Source organism: Pollicipes pollicipes, unplaced genomic scaffold (assembly GCF_011947565.3).
Source record: "Pollicipes pollicipes isolate AB1234 unplaced genomic scaffold, Ppol_2.1 Scaffold_4881;HRSCAF=5763_pilon_pilon_pilon, whole genome shotgun sequence".
In the NCBI taxonomy this organism is placed as follows: domain Eukaryota; kingdom Metazoa; phylum Arthropoda; class Thecostraca; order Pollicipedomorpha; family Pollicipedidae; genus Pollicipes; species Pollicipes pollicipes.
The window spans coordinates 3,646,432-3,667,366 of record NW_023596576.1 but is presented as its reverse complement, the minus strand read 5'-3'; the positions used below and the strand labels follow the sequence as shown (position 1 = coordinate 3,667,366).

Genomic DNA, 20,935 nt, shown 5'->3' with positions numbered 1-20,935 from the left:
ACTGCAGCTTCTCGTCCAGGCTGCCGCGGGAGGTGATGGACAGCGCGCGGATGAACTCCTCGAACGTAATGCTGCCGTCCTGCGGATCAGGTCCGGCGGGTCAGGCCAGACGCAATAGAACAGACGGGTCTGGTCAGGACAGTCGGATCAGGTCAGGCGGGTCAGATCAGACGGCTCAGGCCCAGCAGGCAAGATGTGTCAGATCAGGCAGGTCAGCTCTGTCATACCAGGTGGGTCAGGTGAGGCACCTCAGGTCAGAGGGCTCAGGGCAGGGGGCAAAGCCAGGGTCAGGTGGTACGGGTCAGGCCAGGCGGTCTAGGCTAAGAAGCTTAGGTCAGATGGGCCAGGCCAGGTTAGACGGTTCAGATGAGTTTGGGCGAGTTGCGTTGGGCGAGTTAAGTTAGGCGGGTGGGCTTAGACGGATTAGGTATGATTAGGCGCGTCTGGTGAAGTTAGGCGAGTCAGGTTAGGTTAGGCGAGTAAGGCCAGATAAGGCGGGATGGAGTCAGGTTAGGAAGGTGATGCTAAGTTAGGTGAGTCAGGTCAGGTTATGCAGCTGAGGTCAGGTCAGGTGGGTAATGCCAGGTCAGGCGGGTCAGGTCAGGTCCGGTTAGGCGATTCAAGTCAATTTAGGCAGCTGAGGTCAGGTTAGGTGTGTGAGGTTGGGTAAGGCAGCTGAGGTCAGGTTAGGCAGCTGCGGTCATGTTAGTTGGGTGAGGTCAGGTTGAGCGGGTCAGGTCAGGTTGGGCAGCTGAGGTTATGTTAATGTGGGTGGGGTCAGGTTAGGCGGGTGAGGTCTGGTTAAGGAGCTGAGATCAGGTTGGGTGGGTAAGGTCAGGTCAGGTGGGTCAGGTCAGGTCAGGTGGGTCAGGTCAGGTTAGGCACCTGTGGTCATGCCAGGTGGATGAGGTCAGGTTGGGCAGCTCAGATCAGGCTAGGCAGCTGAGATCATGTCAGGTAGGGCAGGTCCCGATGCTCATAATAGGGGCCAGCTTCCTACCACGTGCCGGACGGCCCACGTACTTGCATGAAATAGGACGAGCAAGGTGTCAGGATTAAAAGGCTGACTTAAGCACCAGATACTTCAACCGAGGTGGATCTTGCGGAACTCTGCTCACGCGGCGTCGAAAGGTCGACCGTCGATGGCACAAGACACACCCCACGTAAGTGCGAAAATTACCTCACTGATACCTTTTCGTCACAAGACAACCACTTACAGACCATCCAACTTGTACACACAATGGAGGTACGCTTGACATATACCAAATGAACTGGAAGTGAAGTCAGTATCACCGATGTTTTAGTAACATGACATACTGGACGGCACGCACGTCGTTTTGGTGACACCACATATGTATACATGACATATGTGTGACATATACAAAAAAACACACATATGTATATATGCTCAGGCAGACAGACTATATATATGTATATATATATATATATATATATATATATATATATATATATATATATATATATATATATTCAGAAGTCCACCGTGCATGCAGAAACGGGACAGGCCTTCCTCCGGTATGATGATATCCGGATCAACCGATTGCTGGTAGACATGCTATCATGAATGCAAGAGAGGAGTGCATACTCGGCCATTACACTGCACACTGCAACAGCTGGCACCGATTCTCGAGCAATGGGAACCTCCTGAGCGACGAAGACATGAAATAGTATTCTTGGGGGATGCCCCATACATTTACCCGGCGCCTGTCAATTTTACTCGTTATTGAACACCATGTCTGTGGATTACGATGTAAGCTTAATCACACACCCGCAATTCCTTTGATTACTCCGTCGAATTATAGACGCCCTTTTCGTTCCCACGTAGTTTGTTCAGCGTCTGACACATGAATTATCGCGGAGTCTCACCTTGTTTTCGTCAAATACCCGGAACACCAGGGTGGCAAACCGTGTCGGATCGCCCTGCGGGAAAAACTGCTTGTAGATGTTGATAAAGCCCTGGCGGAGAAAAAAGCAGGTTATGCATACAAATACACACTGCTTCCCAAACCTGTCTCGTCATTAGAAAAACATCATGCGTACAGAAGCAAACAATTAATTGTATGATGTCGCCACGAGAGGACTACAGTTTGAAGACCGCAAGAAAACACTGCAGCGCCATGTGGGAAGTTACACATCCATGGCTCTTCGCTCTTCGGTACAAACTTTCTTCAGGTGAACCCATCTTTGTGGTTAGAATTAGTTAGGCCAGTTACAACGCCATTCGTCTTCTGCAGTGTCGTATATATGTTGACTTCATGTTTATTTTGCTGCGGATCGTACTAAAACGCCAAATCCGAAACCGCTACCTCATTGAACGTGCGACAGCAGTCTACGGACAGGACAGCACCAGAATGAGAGCAGGGCTAGGTTCACACCGGGCATTGAATCGATGCATGGGAATGGAATGGGAATGGCGCTGCTGGTGGTGCTGTATGAATCGAGGGCCGCGAGCAATCCAGTATCATGTCGGTAAGGTACGGCATGCATGCCTGATGTTCTTGTTCTTGATGCGGCCACGCTAGAGGTAAAGCAAAATTTTGCAACTGGCCGTCGCGATAACCAGCTAGATTTAGTTTCTCCATATATTGTGGGAGCGAATTTGGTAAGATTATTAAGACATGTACGCTGCGGATAAAACCGAACCCAGACAGCTATTTCGGGACGACAAGGGAACACTGTTCATGTCAGTGTTGATTCATAAGGAGTAACCGTGACCTGGACTAGCTGTTCTTAGGCATAATGCCGCTTACGGCACCGGCCTGGGTGTTCAGGTGCAAGAGATATTTACCCTGATAATGAAACATCGAATTCTGGCAACTTTATGAAAAGTGAATACTTGGTACTAAGCACGTTGATACTCAAACCAGTTAAGCACTGTGGGACAGCATAGGAACGTTCTTCGTTTTAGCGCTAACCTTTGCCAGGTGGAAGGTATTTTCACTAAGTATTGATCTCCCCTTGCCACTTGGTCCCAAGCAGAGCTAGCGCCGCGAAGCAAGACCAGCGCAAAGTTTGGCATTTAAGGTATTTAGCGATGCGCATTTTGATCTTTTAAGTTCAAGCTGAACGTTGTTGACCTCAGGTGGTCATCATTGCCGTCAAAAATATTTTCAAATGAAGCAAAAATGCGTTGCAACATTTACAAACAAGGAACAGCACTCCTACGAAATGCATAGGCTGAAAATAGCATTCTGATCAGGATCGGAACAAAAATAAAATAGCGCAGACCAAAGTTTAAGCAAGGTTATCGTAGGTCAGTGATTTCAGACCACCCTGAAGACGTCACTGACATCTAAATACATATACATGAAAAATGTCATGTCTATGCATGCGGTCTTCACTATTAGCTTCGTATCCAGTGGTATCCAATTCGTGTCCACTACCCATGAGCGCCGACCTTCCGATTCGCCCACCCGTGGTGGCGTGGCGCCGAGTTACTCTAGACGATCGCTGTTTACCCCTGACTGGCATGGCTTGCGGCGGGTGACGGCGGCCACGCTAGAGGTCAGGTAACTTCAGAGAGCAGGACAGACCGTACCGAGCTTGGCGGTGGGTAGAGCTTTTACCTCCATAGTTTGCCGCTATTCCACGATCGGAGGCCCCGGTTATGGCTCACGCAACCAACACTGATTAGTGCGGGCGCTGATCCCAGAAATGCACCCAATTTAAGGGTTCGGACTAAATCGGCGAGTGACTCAGTGAATGCATCATAACCTATGCCATCCTAGTCGATTATTCATAGGTCATGGCGCCGCCTCTTATCACTGTCCTGGTGTCTCAGAAACGCCGCCTGTCGGGGCGGTGTCAAGCCTCCCTCGGCCGCAGAGTTAGTTCACCTGCATGTGTGACGCCAGACTACGTTGTTACCGCACGTGACTGTTGCTGGGGGCGCCAGCCAAGCCTCAATGTCATAGGGCATACAGTTTTGTTGACTGTGTTGCATGTCGTGCCTCGTTTTCATTACACGACACATTGGTGACAACACCAGCGATTTGCACGGAAAGCGAACGCCACGCATCTCATTGTGTTCCTTAGCAGGATGTCGCCTTTGCTGTGAACACCGTTTGATGGCGAGGGATATTTTTTCGAGTGTTCTCTAGCAATATCCTTAACGATGGTTGATACGGTGGAACGTAATCACATCGATATTAAGGAGAAGACAGACTTTATTTTGGTCGTTATAGGTGTAAATTATTTTTGTTGAAAAAAGTCTGGTCGAGACATACTAAGGCATGCTTATACATTGTGCGGCAAATAGCTGGCCCAGCAGAAGACCAAAATCACATTCCATTTGCAGTCGAAAAAGCATGTGACTACTACGGTCTTAAACATGGGGCTGGCTTCGGTGTGCTATCCGTGGCTAGCTACAACTTAGGAAACAATTAATAAGTCCACCACCCGCTGGTGCAGTTCCCGTAATGCGTCTATGTACGTATACCGAGAGTCTCAAATAGCTGCCACAACAAATACCGAGAGTCTCAAACAGCTGCCACAACAAATACCGAGAGTCTCAAACAGCTGCCACAGCTGAAATGAAGACATCCCAAAAATCACATAACCTCGCTTATCTTATTTTCATGAGGCTTGCCTTATGCAAATTGTTCGGGCATGACACTTTTATTCGACATGGGGCAGATGAAAAAACCCGTCTTATATGCCCGAACTCGCCTGTGCAGTTCTGCCCTTGCCGGCGCATTTGCCCGATCTCGCCCACTAGATTTGAGCCTATAGGACACTGCATATTGCTGGCGTTCGTGAAAATCCCGCAGACGCTGATTCAAATTAAGCGAGCAATCAGAACTTCCATGCGCAGCATGCCGTTTTACACATCGGCTCCCATGGCCCGAGAGGCCGAACGGTGTGCCATCACGTGTGCTGGATGGAAAGGAGGACACTTGGAGCAAGTCCTCTAGCGAACATCAAACTTGAGTATTTCACTCTTGTAGAATCATTACCGAATTGCTTATTTCTGTGCCCATGATCTCAGATACAAGATATGACGGCGGCATAAACTCAGGCCCTTAAATGATTATTCTTCATGGGGCACAGGATAGCGCAGAGGGTCGTCGCCAATCCCTGTATGAATCAAACCGGAAGCTGCAAATTCATTTCTGCTTTCTGTACGACCAATCCACTTCCCACGTCTTAAAAGCGACAATTCTAAAAATCCAGTTTTAGTGTTACTGGTGCTTTCCAGCAGTTGATTGGTCGTTATTAGCCTCCAGCAGCCAGTTGTGAGCCTCGACTTCCAATCCCTAATGCCATCTGGCCATTATTTACCGGCACTTAGGCGGCGCCCCTTCCGCAGAGGGCTAGATAATCGACGGCTAATTCAGGCTGGCCCAATGACTTGAGTTGTCAGTAGACGATTCGGCGAACTATTGAGGGGTATTGATCGATGGGACTGCTCAGAGGACTGACTCCGCTACCTTTACAGCGAGCAAATATCGGGCCCGTGGTCATGCTAACGCCCCTTATTGTCGGAGCAGAAATGGAAGCGGACACGGCAGTGGCTTTGTAACCTCCACCGTAGGCGGAGACTGTTGTTAGGTGGGCACAGAGACGGCACGATTCCCTTGCGGCCCAATAAAATGAATAAAAGCAATCAAATACGCAATAACCACCCGAAGTAATGCTACTCCTCAGTTGAGTCACTCGAGGCAATCTCATAGTAGATAAGTCCACCATAGTTTGAGTACGTACTGTTTTGCCGCACTATACAGCGTTTCTAGGTTTCCATGGTTTCCCCAGTCACCGCTTAGACATTGCTGAAGCGAGGCCCAATGCCAGGACATCGGGATTCAATAGCTCAGTGGTTATGTTGCTTCTTCCCCTAACTGCAAAACAAAACACAAGGCACATCAATGGCTTCTGGGCAAGCTGGGAAAATATTACTCCTAATCAAGTAGTTTGCGGACAGATGCCTAGAAATGCAAATGCCTAGCACGACTTTTAAATAAAGGTGGGCATTATTACTCAACCAAGTAGTTTGATTGCTCCTCTTGCTCGTAACTTAGGTACTTCAGAAAGGTAGCAACGCTAAATGTTACTTTGTTTTTTTACAGAAAATGTAACGCAAGCTGCTTCACACGTTTCCTAGGTCAGTCGTATGCTAATAAAACGCCAGTTCGAAACTGTGGTAAAGAGATGGTCTGCACTGCAGAGATGCAGAGATGGTCTGTGGTCTGCACGTGTGTAATGTACAAACAAACTCTCACTCTGCCCAACAGAACTGCGCTATTACCTGTGTTCATGTCGCATATAACACTTACCATTCACTGCGCTCACTCCTCACAGGCACGTTGCTAACTGCTCGTGCAATGTTTAAAGTGTTAATTACGCCGTGAAAAGATAATATCAGCAAATGCCTATAAACATGAGACTACCAGACGTTTCCTGAACAAAATTTGGGACTTTTCAGGCCAAAAATGATTTCTACACTTTCGAAACGTCGAGTTGCCACGGTCGGTTTCCTTCGCGTATGACATGCACAAGGCCTGATAAATCTCGCTGCTCTTGTACATTTAGCAAAGTCAACACAACATTTGCGTCGCAATTAGTCACGCGTCATTACGTCTAGAGATGGGACGCACATCACATACACAAGAAACAGTATGCTTTTCTTTGTCGCTGTTAAAATTCCTCTACATCTGCGCCTGAAACCAAAAGTCGCAAGGTAACAAAATAACAGAAGAACTCGCTAAATTCAAAAACTGTTATTCGATCCCTCACTCCGTTACTCAACACATTGGTTCGTTACTTAACGGAGGAACGAAGTAACGTGCGGTCCCCACCGATGCTACAAGAAATGTGGCTTCTTGCTGTTAGGAACTGCATGGAGCTGTAATCAGCGGCTGTGAAACCACAACTTTAGCCAATGCAGCATTGCTGGTAAAATCGCATGCAAACATAGTGGGCCCGGTTGACGGGCCCAGTTTAGAAACAGGTGTATTTCATTACAAACATTATGTAGTTATGCTTTGCATGGAATAGTTGTTCGGACTATTTTTCTCCTCTGATCTGTCAGTATGCACAGTACGTGCACCCTTCCACTCTACATACTAGCGGCACACAAGACGGGAACGACAGTCCAAACAACCATAACATCCGTAATGCGAAGCCTATGCTCTTCGACAGCAGTCAGGATGAGGAGGACATCGACGGTCCACCGAACACGACCGCTTCACCACCTGTTCTTCCTTTAATACACATCAACAGCAGAGTCTAGTGTGATCACAATGGCACCGAAAACTACTTTTTCTATATATATATATATATATATATATATATATATATATGTATGCCCATGTATATTTCTATATGTATGCATGTGTCTACATGTACTAGTCCTGTTTGACAGAAGATGATGGCGGGTTCATGGACGCATGTAAAACATCGATTTTAAAAGCAGATACGTTTTTGATGAGTTGCTAGATGTTTTGCAGTCACATGCCGTAAATGGAAATGTTTCGTCACGTTTTGCAATAACATTTGCCACTGGCAGTGATGTAACCATAATCTCCCCCACGAGGGGAGCAATATGTTTTTTACTAGGGGGCTCCGGCCAAGGGGGTCTCAGCTGCCTAGAACCCTGGCTATTTTTGGGGGACCGTTGAAGGCTTTGGGTGCCGTTTTGATGCTCTGAATGTTTGTTATATGTTTAAAGCTCTTGCAGGAGTACTAAACTACCAAGAAGTACTACAGACTTTGGCCCTAGAAGACCCGCCACCTCCAGCTGGGGCCACACCCCCAAAAGTTCGCCCTTCGCAACGCGATTGGACCATGACAATATGTTAATAGATCGGGACGAGAGCAGACGTCATGCAATTGGACCATGACAATATGTTAGTAGATCGGGACGAGAGCAGACGTCATGCAATTGGACCATGACAATATGTTAATAGATCGGGACGAGAGCAGACGTCATGCAATTGGACCATGACAATATGTTGGTAGATCGGGACGAGAGCAGACGTCATGCAATTGGACCATGACAATATGTGGGTAGATCGGGACGAGAGCAGACGTCATGCAATTGGACCATGACAATATGTGGGTGGATCGGGACGAGGGCAGACGTGTTGCGATTCGGGCAGTGCACAACGCCTACACCCACCTGCGTTCGAATTAAAAGGGAAATGTGGTGTCCACGTCCGGGGTATGCGACATCGATCACCCGTTCAACAAGAAAGCCACAATTGCAAAAATAGATATACAAGAACAGTGGTGAATATTACAGCAACCCAAGCACTCGAGCTTGTGACAATAGCAAAAGCATTACCCCGTCTCCACCAACTGGAAAGGCACAGCACTGCCCTGGTCGTATGATTCAGGTCAAATAACCGCCAAGCTTCATTTCTCACCTGTTCAGTGAGCAGACCATCCGGACAGTCCTTCAGGAAACCCTTGTGCCTGAAAGATTAAAGTGCATCAGCTTGAGCGTGAGTCATCTTGCTGTCCTCTCTCCCCCCCCCCCCCCCCATACAGAAAACAACGTGTGTTCTTTGCGGGATATGTGGATCAGTTCTTTTTCAGCTATTGCACATTGAGCTGCTTTGTAACGGTTTATTATATAGGTGAGATTTCTTGAACCGTGTGAAAACATGCATTGCTGAATAAGTCTCAACATGCTATCATTTGGCTGTTACATTATAATCTCAACTTGGGAACGAATACGCGCTGTTACACGCATTAGTATTTTCACGTCTGTGCTCTTTGCGCGTTATTTCCATTGTCTCGGTTGAAGAGCTAACGCCAGCGGGACATTCAGTAATTGACGGCCAGTAAGAGAATGATCGGTTGGTAAGTGAACAACTTTATTCATGACTATGAGCTTACGGGTTCACTGCTGCGCACATAGTGTCACCGCCCATGCCACTCGTTAAATAGCCTTTCTTTTTGTTGTTATCTCTTCGCGCAAAACCGCCAATCTACAGGAGCGTGGAACGTTTGTAGCTGAAGACTTTGACATGGCGGTTTGCCGCGAAGCAATAACAACAAGCTGACGTCATCATGGTCCTCGGATCCATTTCCCGCGAGGCCGCACAACGCCAAGAGAGACGGGTCGCTAAAGCACGCAATCTAAATGGTCACTGCCGACTGGTGTGGTGCCGTCCCACTGGAGCCCTCACCATTTATCTAGCGGGCTGCCTGGCCCAGCACCAAATGGCCAAAACGCGGCACTGTGGCGGTGCTGGCTGGACACGCGCCAGCGGACTGAGCTGCGGAGCGACAGCGCGCCGCCAGGGCGCCGTCGGATTGGGCGGGTCCGCGCGGAGCAGAAACTGGCCACATCGGTCAACTGGACAGAGATAGGGGCTGTGGCCTACTAAAAATAACTTCAGGTATATCCCTTTCATTAAGGCTGCATCACGTATATATGACTTGCTGAATAGTTTGTGAAATTGCACAGAAATTTATGGGTTTGAAAAGACAATACAGGAACGCAAGATGGAGAAGGAATGCCATTATTTTGTATACGCAAAAGCAATTGTCACTTGATTAATGTTAATACATACTTCTATGCAGATAATACATTTCGGTCATCGCATGACAGGTGAAGAGAAGGCCCTTAAGCCCGGGTCAAACTTTAATCTCATCTCGATTGCGTCTCATACGAAATAATCTTCCGACTGTGGCTGTTTCATAGCCTGGCACGCAAATAAGATAGCCTAGAGTTACTAATAATTTAACCATAGTCCTCCCTTCTGGTGTTGCGTGCGCTTCTCCGCGAAAATTGGCGGCAGGTTGTTGAAACATTCTGCCTTTTCCTAAGCGTCATTTGCATGTTGTGTCTGCATTGAAGCCACATGGCATTGTGGGAGAGGTCCCAGGGTCCGGTCTTCCTCAAAGGAGATTTGGTGATCGTGCTCAGATACCGATTGTCCGGGATCATCCTCATGTTTATTGGCGGTGCATGGTACTTTCGTTGAATGCACCAGTGGCAACAACAACAACTTGTTTATTACAACATGGCACAAGTAGCATGGCAGAAATGGCTCCTGGGCTCGAAAGGGTGCAGTTGGAAAACGGTGTAAAGTGCATCATATGTCGTCCATGAAGTCCTGTAAAGAATAGTTATGGATATCTAGATGCAAAGCTCTGCACTTTCACCAAAATATGGACAAATAGTTGACGCACGCAGTGACCAAGAGGTGTTTAAACTTTGCGAAATAGGGTGCGAATGGGCATAGGCTCAAACCTACACCAGCACTACGATGCTATGAATAGGCAATGCATGAAGTTATAAACACGGAAGAACGGCGATGGGACAATTGTTTGAATCATCGCCCCGTCTCATGTGCTAGCATGCACGCCACATTTCGGCCAGCGGACCATATGGCCGCCGTTAGGTGCAACTTGGTGTAACCTGGTTGGGTTGTGTTTGGCGTGCGCTTAACAGTAAATATTTTCACCCGGAAAGGGAGGGAGGAGTCTGCCCCAATGGTCCGAAATAGGGTGCCCAGGGATAGGGTCGCCGGGGATTGGATTATAAGGGATGGTGTCACCAGGGAGAGGGTCAAAGGGATAGTGTCATTAAGAATAGGGTCACCGGGGAGAGGATCACAAGGAAAAGTGTTACCAGGATTAGGATCATCGGAGAGAGGGTCACAGGGGATATTATCACCAGGAATAGGGTCACTGGGGAGAGGGTCACCAGGCATAGTGTCACCAGGATTAGGATCATCAGAGTGAGGGTCACAAGGGATAGTATCACTAGGAATAGGGTCACTGGGGAGAGGGTCACCAGGCATAGTGTCACCAGAATAGGGTCGCCGGGGAGAGGGTCACAAGGGATAGTGCCACCAGAATAGGGTCGCCGGGGAGAGGGTCACAAGGGATAGTGCCACCAGGAATAGGGTCACTGGGGAGAGGGTCACAAGGGATAGTGTCACCAGGAATGGGATCACCGGGGAGAGGGTCACAAGTGATAGTGTCACCAGGAATAGGGTCACCGGGGAGAGGGTCGCAAGTGAAAGTGTCACCAGGAATAGGATCACCGGGGAGAGCGTCGCAAGTGATAGTGTCACCAAGAAAAAGGTCACCGCGAATAAGGTCGCGGAGGAGCCCAACCGGTGGAGGGCAAAGCACTTTGCGGGGAATTTTGGCAACTTCGCGGATAACTTCCCGCATTATGCTGAGTTATCACACCCCTGAATTTGTCATGCAAAGAAACATTGCTTTTTTAAAAGCAAGCAATTTTATGCATCCAGCAAGGTTGCCTTGCAATTCGTGACCAGCAACATCGCTGTTGCTGACCATGATTCAGTATTCTACGTTCTATGCGACGCTAGTGATACCCTTGACATGCAGACAGGCACCTTCATAGACGGCCAACAGTCTCGTCTCAGAGTCCTTCCCATACACTGCACAGCAGTACGGGGGCCGACAACAGGTTGGTATAACCGGCAAGCGAGCTTTAACTTTTGAAAGAAACGACCAAAACAAAATTTAGTTGCTTGCATCATTTGCCTTTGTTCGGGACTTGTTACTTTCCCAGCGCTGAAAGATTTCGTAGCTTGTTTCTGTCCCTGGGGGAATGACCTCGGAAGTGTCTCGTTCATAAAACAGGAGTGGACGACCGGCATTTAATCACGGAAATCTCCATTGCATATCTGTGTGGGATCCCATAATGAATTTGACGGATCATCTCGGAAGTGTCTAGATAGCATTCATCGTAGTCTTTTGAACCAGCTCACGTATTTGGAATCCAAACATGTCCACAATGAATACGTTAGCGAGCAAAATAGTGCAGACAAGTTATCGTAAAGGCGAGGCCCCAGCTCCTCACAAGAGCGAATCACAAATGCTGCTGTAAGTGACTGAACTATGTTTGCTGCATTAGGACACATCTTTGGACGCGACATATGTGCCGAAGGTCTTCATAATATTTATTTTTGCAAAGTTGAAGAGTTTCATTTGCTAGAGAACATAAACCCCCTTATAAATACACAAAAGTCATAAACATCTGGTGAGCATGTGCATCAATTTCACCAAGCCCATCAGACGAAGCCATGCCAGTGGACCGTTTGCTACTTTATGAATCCGTTCCTGTCATCATATTTTTTCAGTTATTGTCGACTTGGGCGTTTGATGGCATTGGCTGAAGGATATACATTTTTGTCGTAACGTGCGCAATTTATTTCACATTAACTACCGGCTCTCGAAAATGAGTGGGAACGAATAGTGTTCTAGTGCAAATAGTGTTCTTAAAAACCCCGACGGCTTCTCAGATAACATAATTCAAGCTAGAGTGGAGACCTGACAATAGTGACGTTTAGCATTGGTGTGCAAACTAAGCTGACATTGTCAAATGACTGCTAGAATTAACAAGATGAAGGTTGGATGTGTTGACGACCAGTTATCGCTCTATTTGATAGCGATTATTTTGAGGGTGACTTTTTAGCATAAATGGTTTGGGCCACTTGAAGTCTGTTGATAGAAAACGTTAAAAGACGATTTAAGCCACCAGGATTGCTTTATCTCTTTGTGGGCGGCCTATTTGCAGCCCTGGTAGAGCAAGCGTAGCCAGTAGTGTCATGTACCAAACAGTAGCAGATTACAGACAGCGCCAGTCGCTGCTTACCTTTAGGAACTTCCAGTTAAGTTTCAGGTACTTACCATTGTCTTATCTCTTTCTCCGAAACTGTAACACAGCGGAGAAACGCACGTTAGCACTGCATCGCAAGGCCGTGTAGACACTATCAATCAAACGGCTAATAAAACCATATTTTCACACATTGCAAAATTACTTTGCGATAACAAATTGTCGCACCATTTCAAACAAATAGTCTGTAGGTTTTCTTCAAAAGTCTAACTTGTCTTTTTTGCATCATTCTCTCTACCTCTCTTGCTCTCTCTCTCTCTCTCTCTCTTCTCTCTCTCTCTTCTCTCTCCTCTCCTCTCCTCTCTCTCCTCTCTCCCTCTCTCCTCTCCCTCTCCTTCTCTCTCTCTCTCTCCTCTCCATCTCTCTCTCTCTCTCCTCTCTCCTCTCCTCTCTCTCCTCTCTCCCTCTCTCTCTCCCTCTCTCTCTCTCTCCTCTCCTCTCTCCTCTCGCTCCCTCTCTCTCCCTCTCGCTCTCGTCTCTCTCTCTTCTCTCTCTCTCCTCTCCTCCTCTCCGCTCCTCTCTCTCTCCTCTCTCCTCTCTCCTCTCTCTCTCTCTTCTTCTCTATCTCTCCACTCTCTCTTTCTCTCCCTCCCTCTCTCTCTCTCCCCCCTCTCCCTCTCTCTCTCCCTCCCTTCCCCTCCCTCTCTCCTCCTCCTCTCTCTCTCTGTCTCTCCCCTTCTCTCTTTCTCTCTCTCTTTATCTCTTTCGTCTCCGCACAAGCCCAATAGGTCGCAACGTTCCCTTCTGGATTTTCATTGACATGGACCGTCTGTGAGAGCCCGAAAGAGTGAATAAATCATGAACAGCTCGCTCCACTGGGTTCATAATCATGTTAAAGCTATAAAACCAAAACTCCCCCGAACAAAGGTAGAAGAAACTGCACGGAGTAACGGTAATTACCTGGAGAACGTTTGCCAGAGATGCCCTCTCCTTTAGATCGGGGGTAGGGGTGGGGAGGGGAGGGGCAGTTGTAACTCAGGGCACAGTGTCCAGCCAGGTCAGGGTGCATGCATGCCTGAATCTCCGATAGGCGACCGACCGTGCCTCCAACCCTCTTCACCCTCCGGGAAAAAGCGCGTCGCGGCCGTGCTGAGCCGATCCGGAGCATCCCGCGGCTGACGGCAGCACTCCCACCTCCGGCGCGCGACAAATGAGCTCAATAGCGGGCTTAACGGGGCCCTCCGTCAGCAGGAGCGGCGCCGGCGGGCGGGCCGGGGCCCCCGCGCGCGCCCGACACCGCCCCGCCCGGCGACCGGACGCACCATTTGTATTCAGCGGCGCCGCCGCCTGTCGTCCGGCAACAGTTTTGTCCGATTGATGGGAGCGCGTGTCCCGCGGCGACCGGATGGTTACGGCCTGTATTAGCCGACGGCGGTGTGGACAGCGGCACCGACGGCCTCGAGATGGCGGAGGGAAGGGCACCGACAGCCCCGGAATGGCGGAGGCAAGGGCACCGACAGCCCCGGGATGGCGGAGGCAAGGGCACCGACAGTCTCGGGATGGCGGAGGGAAGGGCACCGACAGCCCCGGGATGGCGGAGGCAAGGGCACCGACAGCCCCGGGATTGCGGAGGGAAGGGCACCGACAGTCTCGGGATGGCGGAGGGAAGGGCACCGACAGCCCCGGGATGGCGGAGGCAAGGGCACCGACAGCCCCGGGATTGCGGAGGGAAGGGCACCGACAGTCTCGGGATGGCGGAGGGAAGGGCACCGACAGCCTCGGGATGGCGGAGGGAAGGGCACCGACAGCCTCGGGATGGCGGAGGGAAGGGCAAACTAAACTCAGCTTGTTGGGACCTCCTGGGATACCTCAGCACAAATAATATACAGTTAGGAGGACAAGATTCGAATCTAACCAAAATAAAGTTAACTCGGATCCAGATGCAAACAGTACAAACTTCCGCACTGCGTCCGCCTGCAACCTTTTTGTTGCTGCTTAGGTGAAGGCTTAGGTTCAGCAATTAAAAAAGGGTTAACATGTTGAGGAGCCGCTGGCAGCTGTCCTCCCACAGTCACAAACGTGGAAAGTAAGTGCGCCGACTTGTTTTCCACTGTGCTGGCCTGTATCGGAGATTAATACGATTTCTGTTTCCATAAATACATTCCAAAGAGCTTGAATGGATAGTTTCGGATTCAGAGTACCCTAGAAGGTAAGCAAAGCTCGTTGCATGTATCCATAATCCACGACCACCACCCAGCTGAACAGATCATGCTTGCTTCCTTTCTTTCGCCAAAGAGGACTGCGGAGGACTTTACATGTCAAACAATGCTGGGCCACGGCTCCCTGGGCCCTGGGTTGAAACTCACTGACCAGTGCTAGCTTGCCTTTCTATCTCAGTCAAAGGGTGCAATGTACCCGTCTTGGGAATTGTATCAGGTGCCACTGGATAACGGACTCAGCATGTTTCCACAGACTACGGAGACGGCGTGAAGATGACTGCTGTTCCATATGCCGACATAAGTCACTGACTCATGGACGAAATTATGTGGGACTCTAAAATGGTGAACCTCGTCTTGAACTGTGGAACCCTAAAATGATGAGCCTCATCTTGAGCCTCACAATGTTACCAGAAATGAGCTCACACACATAGGGCACAACCTCCTCTCTGAATCTGGTGTATCTAGCACCGTTAGGTTTTTAATCTCAGGTCAGACTGACCTCACCTGAGCTCACCTCACCTCACCTCACACTGGAACGACAATCCGAGCGCTGGTTAACAATGCATAAAACAATAACAATTCAATACGAAATACCAAGTTTATAGAATTATGGGTTTTTCCCATACATATGCTTCAGATGAAAAAATGAAAAGAAAGTAGGGGTCAGCTTTGATCTAAAGGACTGATTGACTGACTGGAGGACCCCCCGCAAACAAAAAAATAATCAGTACCGAGGCACATCTAAAACCAGCTTTTCAAACAATGAGCTTGTTGGGGCTGTAAACTAGCTTAAAAAATGAAGAAAACATTGTTATCAGAGAATGAAATAAATAAGTGTTTGCTCGTTATGCTTATGAACAGAACTGAGAATTGACAGCACTTCGCATGAGGCAGGTGTGGAAAGCTCCACTCCAACTTAAGTTAAGTGTAATATTCACACCCACCTCCAGATCCTCCCCCCCCCCCACCTTATGTGATAACTCACATTACCTGCAATGTTTGCACTAGACACTGCTGGGCCGCATCCATTATAGCATATACTGCAAGGAATATGCAAGTATATCAATATGCTTTTGTTTCGTCAGTTTGTCAGGTTGATTGGCATCTTCTGATTTACGAGTATACCAAGCAATTCGCCACAAAAAAATAATCGCCTTTCGCCAAGGCGGGCTTCGACGGAGGTATCCTGGGCAGCACGTCAGGTTACCATTCAGAACGTATATTTGCTTTTGAGTGCTATCTTTTGTTGGAATTATTGCAGTGGGCACAATGAAAAATAAAATAAATAACAAGTACGACTAGAAAAGGATGTGAAATGTGCTTGGTATAATATATGTGTATATATATAATATAATATATATATATATATATATATATATATATATATATATATATATATATATATATATATATATATATATATATATATATAATAAATAATGTGCTATCAGTAAAGATAGCTGTATACTAGCCGTTTTCATGGTGGACAATGCGCTGAGGTTTTAAAATATTGTGCTCAATCTTTGAATGAGGTTTTAGTGTTACTAAGCACTTAAGCAAGGAAGTGGTGGCTTAAGCAACTCTGTTTACATTCAAAAGCTCAACCACATTTATCAAACTCAGAATAAGTAAACTATACAAAGCGAGACTGTTTATAGACATTTGTTTCTCCAGCCAAGGCCTCTAAGGAACACGAATTCTACGATGATACCAGACCTGACAACGGTGCTGATCTGCCGACGGCGTCAGACACTGCCATTATGCCGCACCATTGTTGTTTAGGTCGGTGTCGTTTGGAGCAAGGCGGGCTTTGAGGAAAATTTATTAAAGGATCACTTATCGCCGACCATGCTTACGTATCTAAGTTCTGTAAGTACTGCAAAAGAGAGCGACGCGGCCAGGACACAGGGCCATGTTTTACTGCGTCATGCATGCAGGTAAATGCTTTACGTGGCTACATATACATATCACATATACATGCATACGTATATATATATATATATATATATATATTATATATATATATGTAACATATAAGTGGCTACGAGCAGGTTTTTAGATATCTGCAACACATTTTTAGACCAAAACCGTTTATGAAAGGTTTGACCTCAGGAAATCACGCTGACGTGTTCACGCGAAATCACGTGTTTTTTAAGGCTTTGAAATGTTTCGCATGCTGATCCGACGTGGAAACGGCCACATCCAAAAGATCAGGAACAGTCCACCCGGCCACGCCAACGACGTCAGTAAAGCTGTCGTGCCGCAAATCTGGCTCACCATAACAGAAACCGCCCCGTCAATTTTGAGGCACTGCTGCTGACGGCCAGCCCGCTGCCTTTTCTTCCCGCTCTAACACAACGCAGAGCCTCTCTGCGGACAGGGCGTGGACAGGCTAAAGCCGTCTCTCTCGGCACCGTAAGCCCGTCAACCGAATTTCTCGGCACGAAATCCCCGCTCTGGCACGCGGCTGAGTAGGTGGAGCACTCCTGGACAGCTGTGGCTGTAGCCCGAAGGCCATCTCGGCTGGCCGTTGCCACGACTTGTTGGTAAAATAACGTAGCATCATGCGGGTAACGATGAATTGAATCATTCATAGGCACCGCGAACATTCGCCGTTTTTTATAACTGCGCCTGGTCAGGACTGAGGAATGCAGACTCTTTGATCGCGCAGACTCAACACTTCTTATAGTGATGCGGTATGAACTTGCAAGCATGCACTGTCGATATGTGGTGGTTATATTGCATTCAAAATACATTCTAACGAGAGAGAACGAGCCTCATCGGTTGCTGCCATGGCCAAATTCTTCTCTCGATAAAGAAATTGGCGCTGGTGTTAGCGGAAACCTTCTTCCCTTTATGCTGCAAACATTTGAAATACAACATAAGTACAAAAAACTTTGCTTAGCTTGCTCATAAAACATAGCGCAAACCATCACGACTTAAAAAACACAAATGAAAGAACTTGAAACATAACACTCGACAAGTTTTGGCACGTTGACGGCAACGCTCGCTAATTCCATTGTCCCACTGCCAACCATCTCCAGTCTTTGATTCATACAGTTTGAATACATAAAGCAGGCAAAAGGCCGCACGCGTGCAGGGGTTTCCTACCGCATAATTGCCTCAACAGCCAGCAAGAGTATTTCGCACATTTTGTTCTGTAAACCCATCCACAATCCCGTTTACATATTTTCTTGTGATTTCCACACATTTGCACTCGTCAAACTCTTCATAGTCGAAAACCTTAATTCTTTCGAAATTTTGGGTGACCCTTCGTCAGTTTGAAATCTTAGTCACTTCGAGCTCATGTGTGATATGCAGATCACTTCTTTTACAGGAAACCACCGATTTGTTGTGGATTTAGAAATCGTGACGCATCAGCACGTGCAGTTGTCTGTTTCAGGGAGCTGTCCGTTTACATCCATTAGTGCTCCCACCAAATGGTTGTCAGACAGCGGGCATGCCCGCTGTCGATCCCCCCTCCCCTCCCCCCAACACGCACACACTGACTAGTTAAAAGAGCTGAAATGCCTTGCAAACACCGCAATGCCTTGCAAACTTGAACTAAGTAGACTATTGTTTCCAGACGATGCATCATTCCATCTCTTCTAGTAATCGGATGGGTGTGCGTGAGTGTAGGTACAAATAGACGCCCCTGTCAGTCTGCTGCAAAAATTCACGATAAAAGGGATCGGCGTACATAGCCTGTTCACGTCATCACTAATGCGGAACATTGTTTTGCTTTTTTCTGTTGCGCTAGATGGGTGTGGAACTTGATACTTTGTGAGGACTGACGTAATTTTTCGGGGTGCGGCTAAGCCACATTCGTTTGCCCACCACTCAAGAACATTAGGAATACTTTTATGAACAAATGAGAATGGCTTTTATCACGATAACTTGATAATTGTTTAGGTCTGGCGTACAGACCGACGTCTTAACTGATATCAGCTACCTGGATTTACAGCGATTTAGGTATGACCACCCTGTTCAAACGATGACCGTTGACGAGTAGGCGTAATGTATGCTATTTTAATAGCTGGCTGTTCAATACTCGCTCGGTTGGCAAGCTGAATTCAAAATTCACACCCCTTCGACCCAGCCCGGTTCGGACGCTTCTCAGCGGCTTATGGCACAGCGTCGGAAACTTTCTGCCCAGGTGCCAGGACTTCTGCTCTCCTCGCCGCGGTTAAAAAAGTGAAATCGTCATTAGACATGATGTGGGACAGGGCATTATCTGTAGGGTGAGAGTGCAAGGTGCTACCACCATGCTTAGAAACATCAGTATAATTGGTGAGGACACGAAGTTCACGCAGAGAGTTGTGCCTGAGGCCACCCCAACGGTTTAAATGAGAATTTAGTGGGGGTAGGCCGTCGAGTCGCTGGTGACGTTCGAATCAGGGGTTCCCGTTGAACTTTGATGCCGTCCACCCAGGGTTGGCATTGTTGAAACCACTGATTCTTCACCCTTTCACCCTTTTCACCGTTTCCCTGAAACCCATGGCTAGAGGCTCCCTCCGTCCTGCCCCTTTCCTATGATAAAATATCGCAGGAGCCTGCAGGACAGACGGTATTTGTATTAAAGTGGTCAATCGTCGTCGTCATTGGGGTTTTACGACGCGCTCAGCTGCTGCGGATATATGGTGTCACCTGCCCCTCACCCTGGCAGGAAGGGTGGGCAGCGCGTGGACTCAAATCGCTTACCTCTGGTTTCGCAGACACACAGTGGTTAGCCCGACCGTAGGACAGCGGCGCTCGGGGGTACCCACTCCGAACGCGTACCAATTGCAGCCTTATAAATATGTTTTCAGATACCCCTGTCATGCAACATTTACGTTTCCGTTGTCGTTGACGCTCGCTCATGATGTGCGTCTGTCCGTGCATTTTAGGAACGTCGGTATGCAACGCATTTTCCTGACCATGGGCAGCGTAGCTCATGCGTACATTCTTTGAGAACTGGGTGGATGTACTTTATTGCAGCAAACACCCAAACCAAATCAAACACAGACAGTTTTGATTGTGCACGTGTTGCAGGAGAGTTGTAACTTTCCTGAACCGCACAGCATCGTGACTTTATCTGAAAGCGCGCGTCTGCTGCAAGTAAGCTACTGTCAGCAACCAGGTGGTAAATAGCCTAGCTTTCATCTCGGGCTGAGATCTATTCGCCAAGTCTTGGCAGTAACCAGCGTCCCGCCCTCTCTATGCGACTACGTGCGGACGAACCGCACTCAGCGATTGGCATGTGCGCCACAAGCTGACGATCCGTCAAAGAAAAAATATTAACTAGCAACCGTGTATTTGAGCCCTGCAGCAAAAGAAACCCTTAAGTCTTCAGTTTAGTTGAAAATGACACGCACAGGCAAGAACTATATATATATATATATATATATATATATATATATATATATATATATATGTAATTCTAACCTCGATCTGTCTCATATTCTTCAGCAGCAAACGTTTTCCAGTTTCCAGACAAATCCACGGTTTGTTGCTCACTCCCCTGTCACCGTGCATCTTCCGGGGTCTCTCCGTGGCAAGCTGCGGCCGACGGCCACGAGTCGATTTAGGTGCCGTCCTGGCGGTGGTGGTCGCACCAGAACGCCCGGTCGTGCCCCAAGGACGGGTGCTGAGTAAGGCTTGGAAGCGGAGATCTCACAGATGGCCGCAGTATTTCCCCATAACTCAACTCACTCCTTAATCTCATAGCCCTGGAATGGTCGATGCGAGCCGAAAGAGCTTTAATCTGAACCAAAGACAAAAGAATCTAGCCAGCGGCTTCGTTCAGGCAAATGTCAGTCGACTCTATCCAATAAACAGTCTCATACCGCCCTCGTTATAAGACATATGGTTCTTTTTCAGTGTAATGAAAATATATTGCTTCAGGGTGCTGTTGTTATTGAGACTCGTTAACGATGGCGATTTTCTTCCATAGCTTTGGCAGCGGGTATGTAACTGCTACCTGCAATGCTATAAAGGCACCTCCATTAGCAATATTGGGGCTGCCGCTGCAAGAAAATGTGGAGCGGGTCTGCCTGCATTAAAGGCTGGCACCGGTGCCGACACCAGTCCGCCACTGCCGGCTCCAGGCCGCCACTGCCGGCTCCAGTCCGCCACTGCCGGCTCCAGTCCGCCACTGCCGGCTCCGGTC

At 48.0% G+C, this 20,935-nt stretch overlaps 1 protein-coding gene across 1 annotated transcript in view; it reads right to left on the bottom strand.

Moving 5' to 3' along the window:
* Positions 1-20,935, bottom strand: part of LOC119101468 (frequenin-1) — a gene marked incomplete at its 3' end in the record, with an annotated part of 39,392 nt that continues 18,457 nt past the window's right edge. The window contains 4 exon segments of the mRNA XM_037224809.1: positions 1-79; positions 1,888-1,977; positions 8,385-8,433; positions 12,643-12,667. Coding sequence (XP_037080704.1) covers positions 1-79; positions 1,888-1,977; positions 8,385-8,433; positions 12,643-12,667 — 243 coding nt within the window.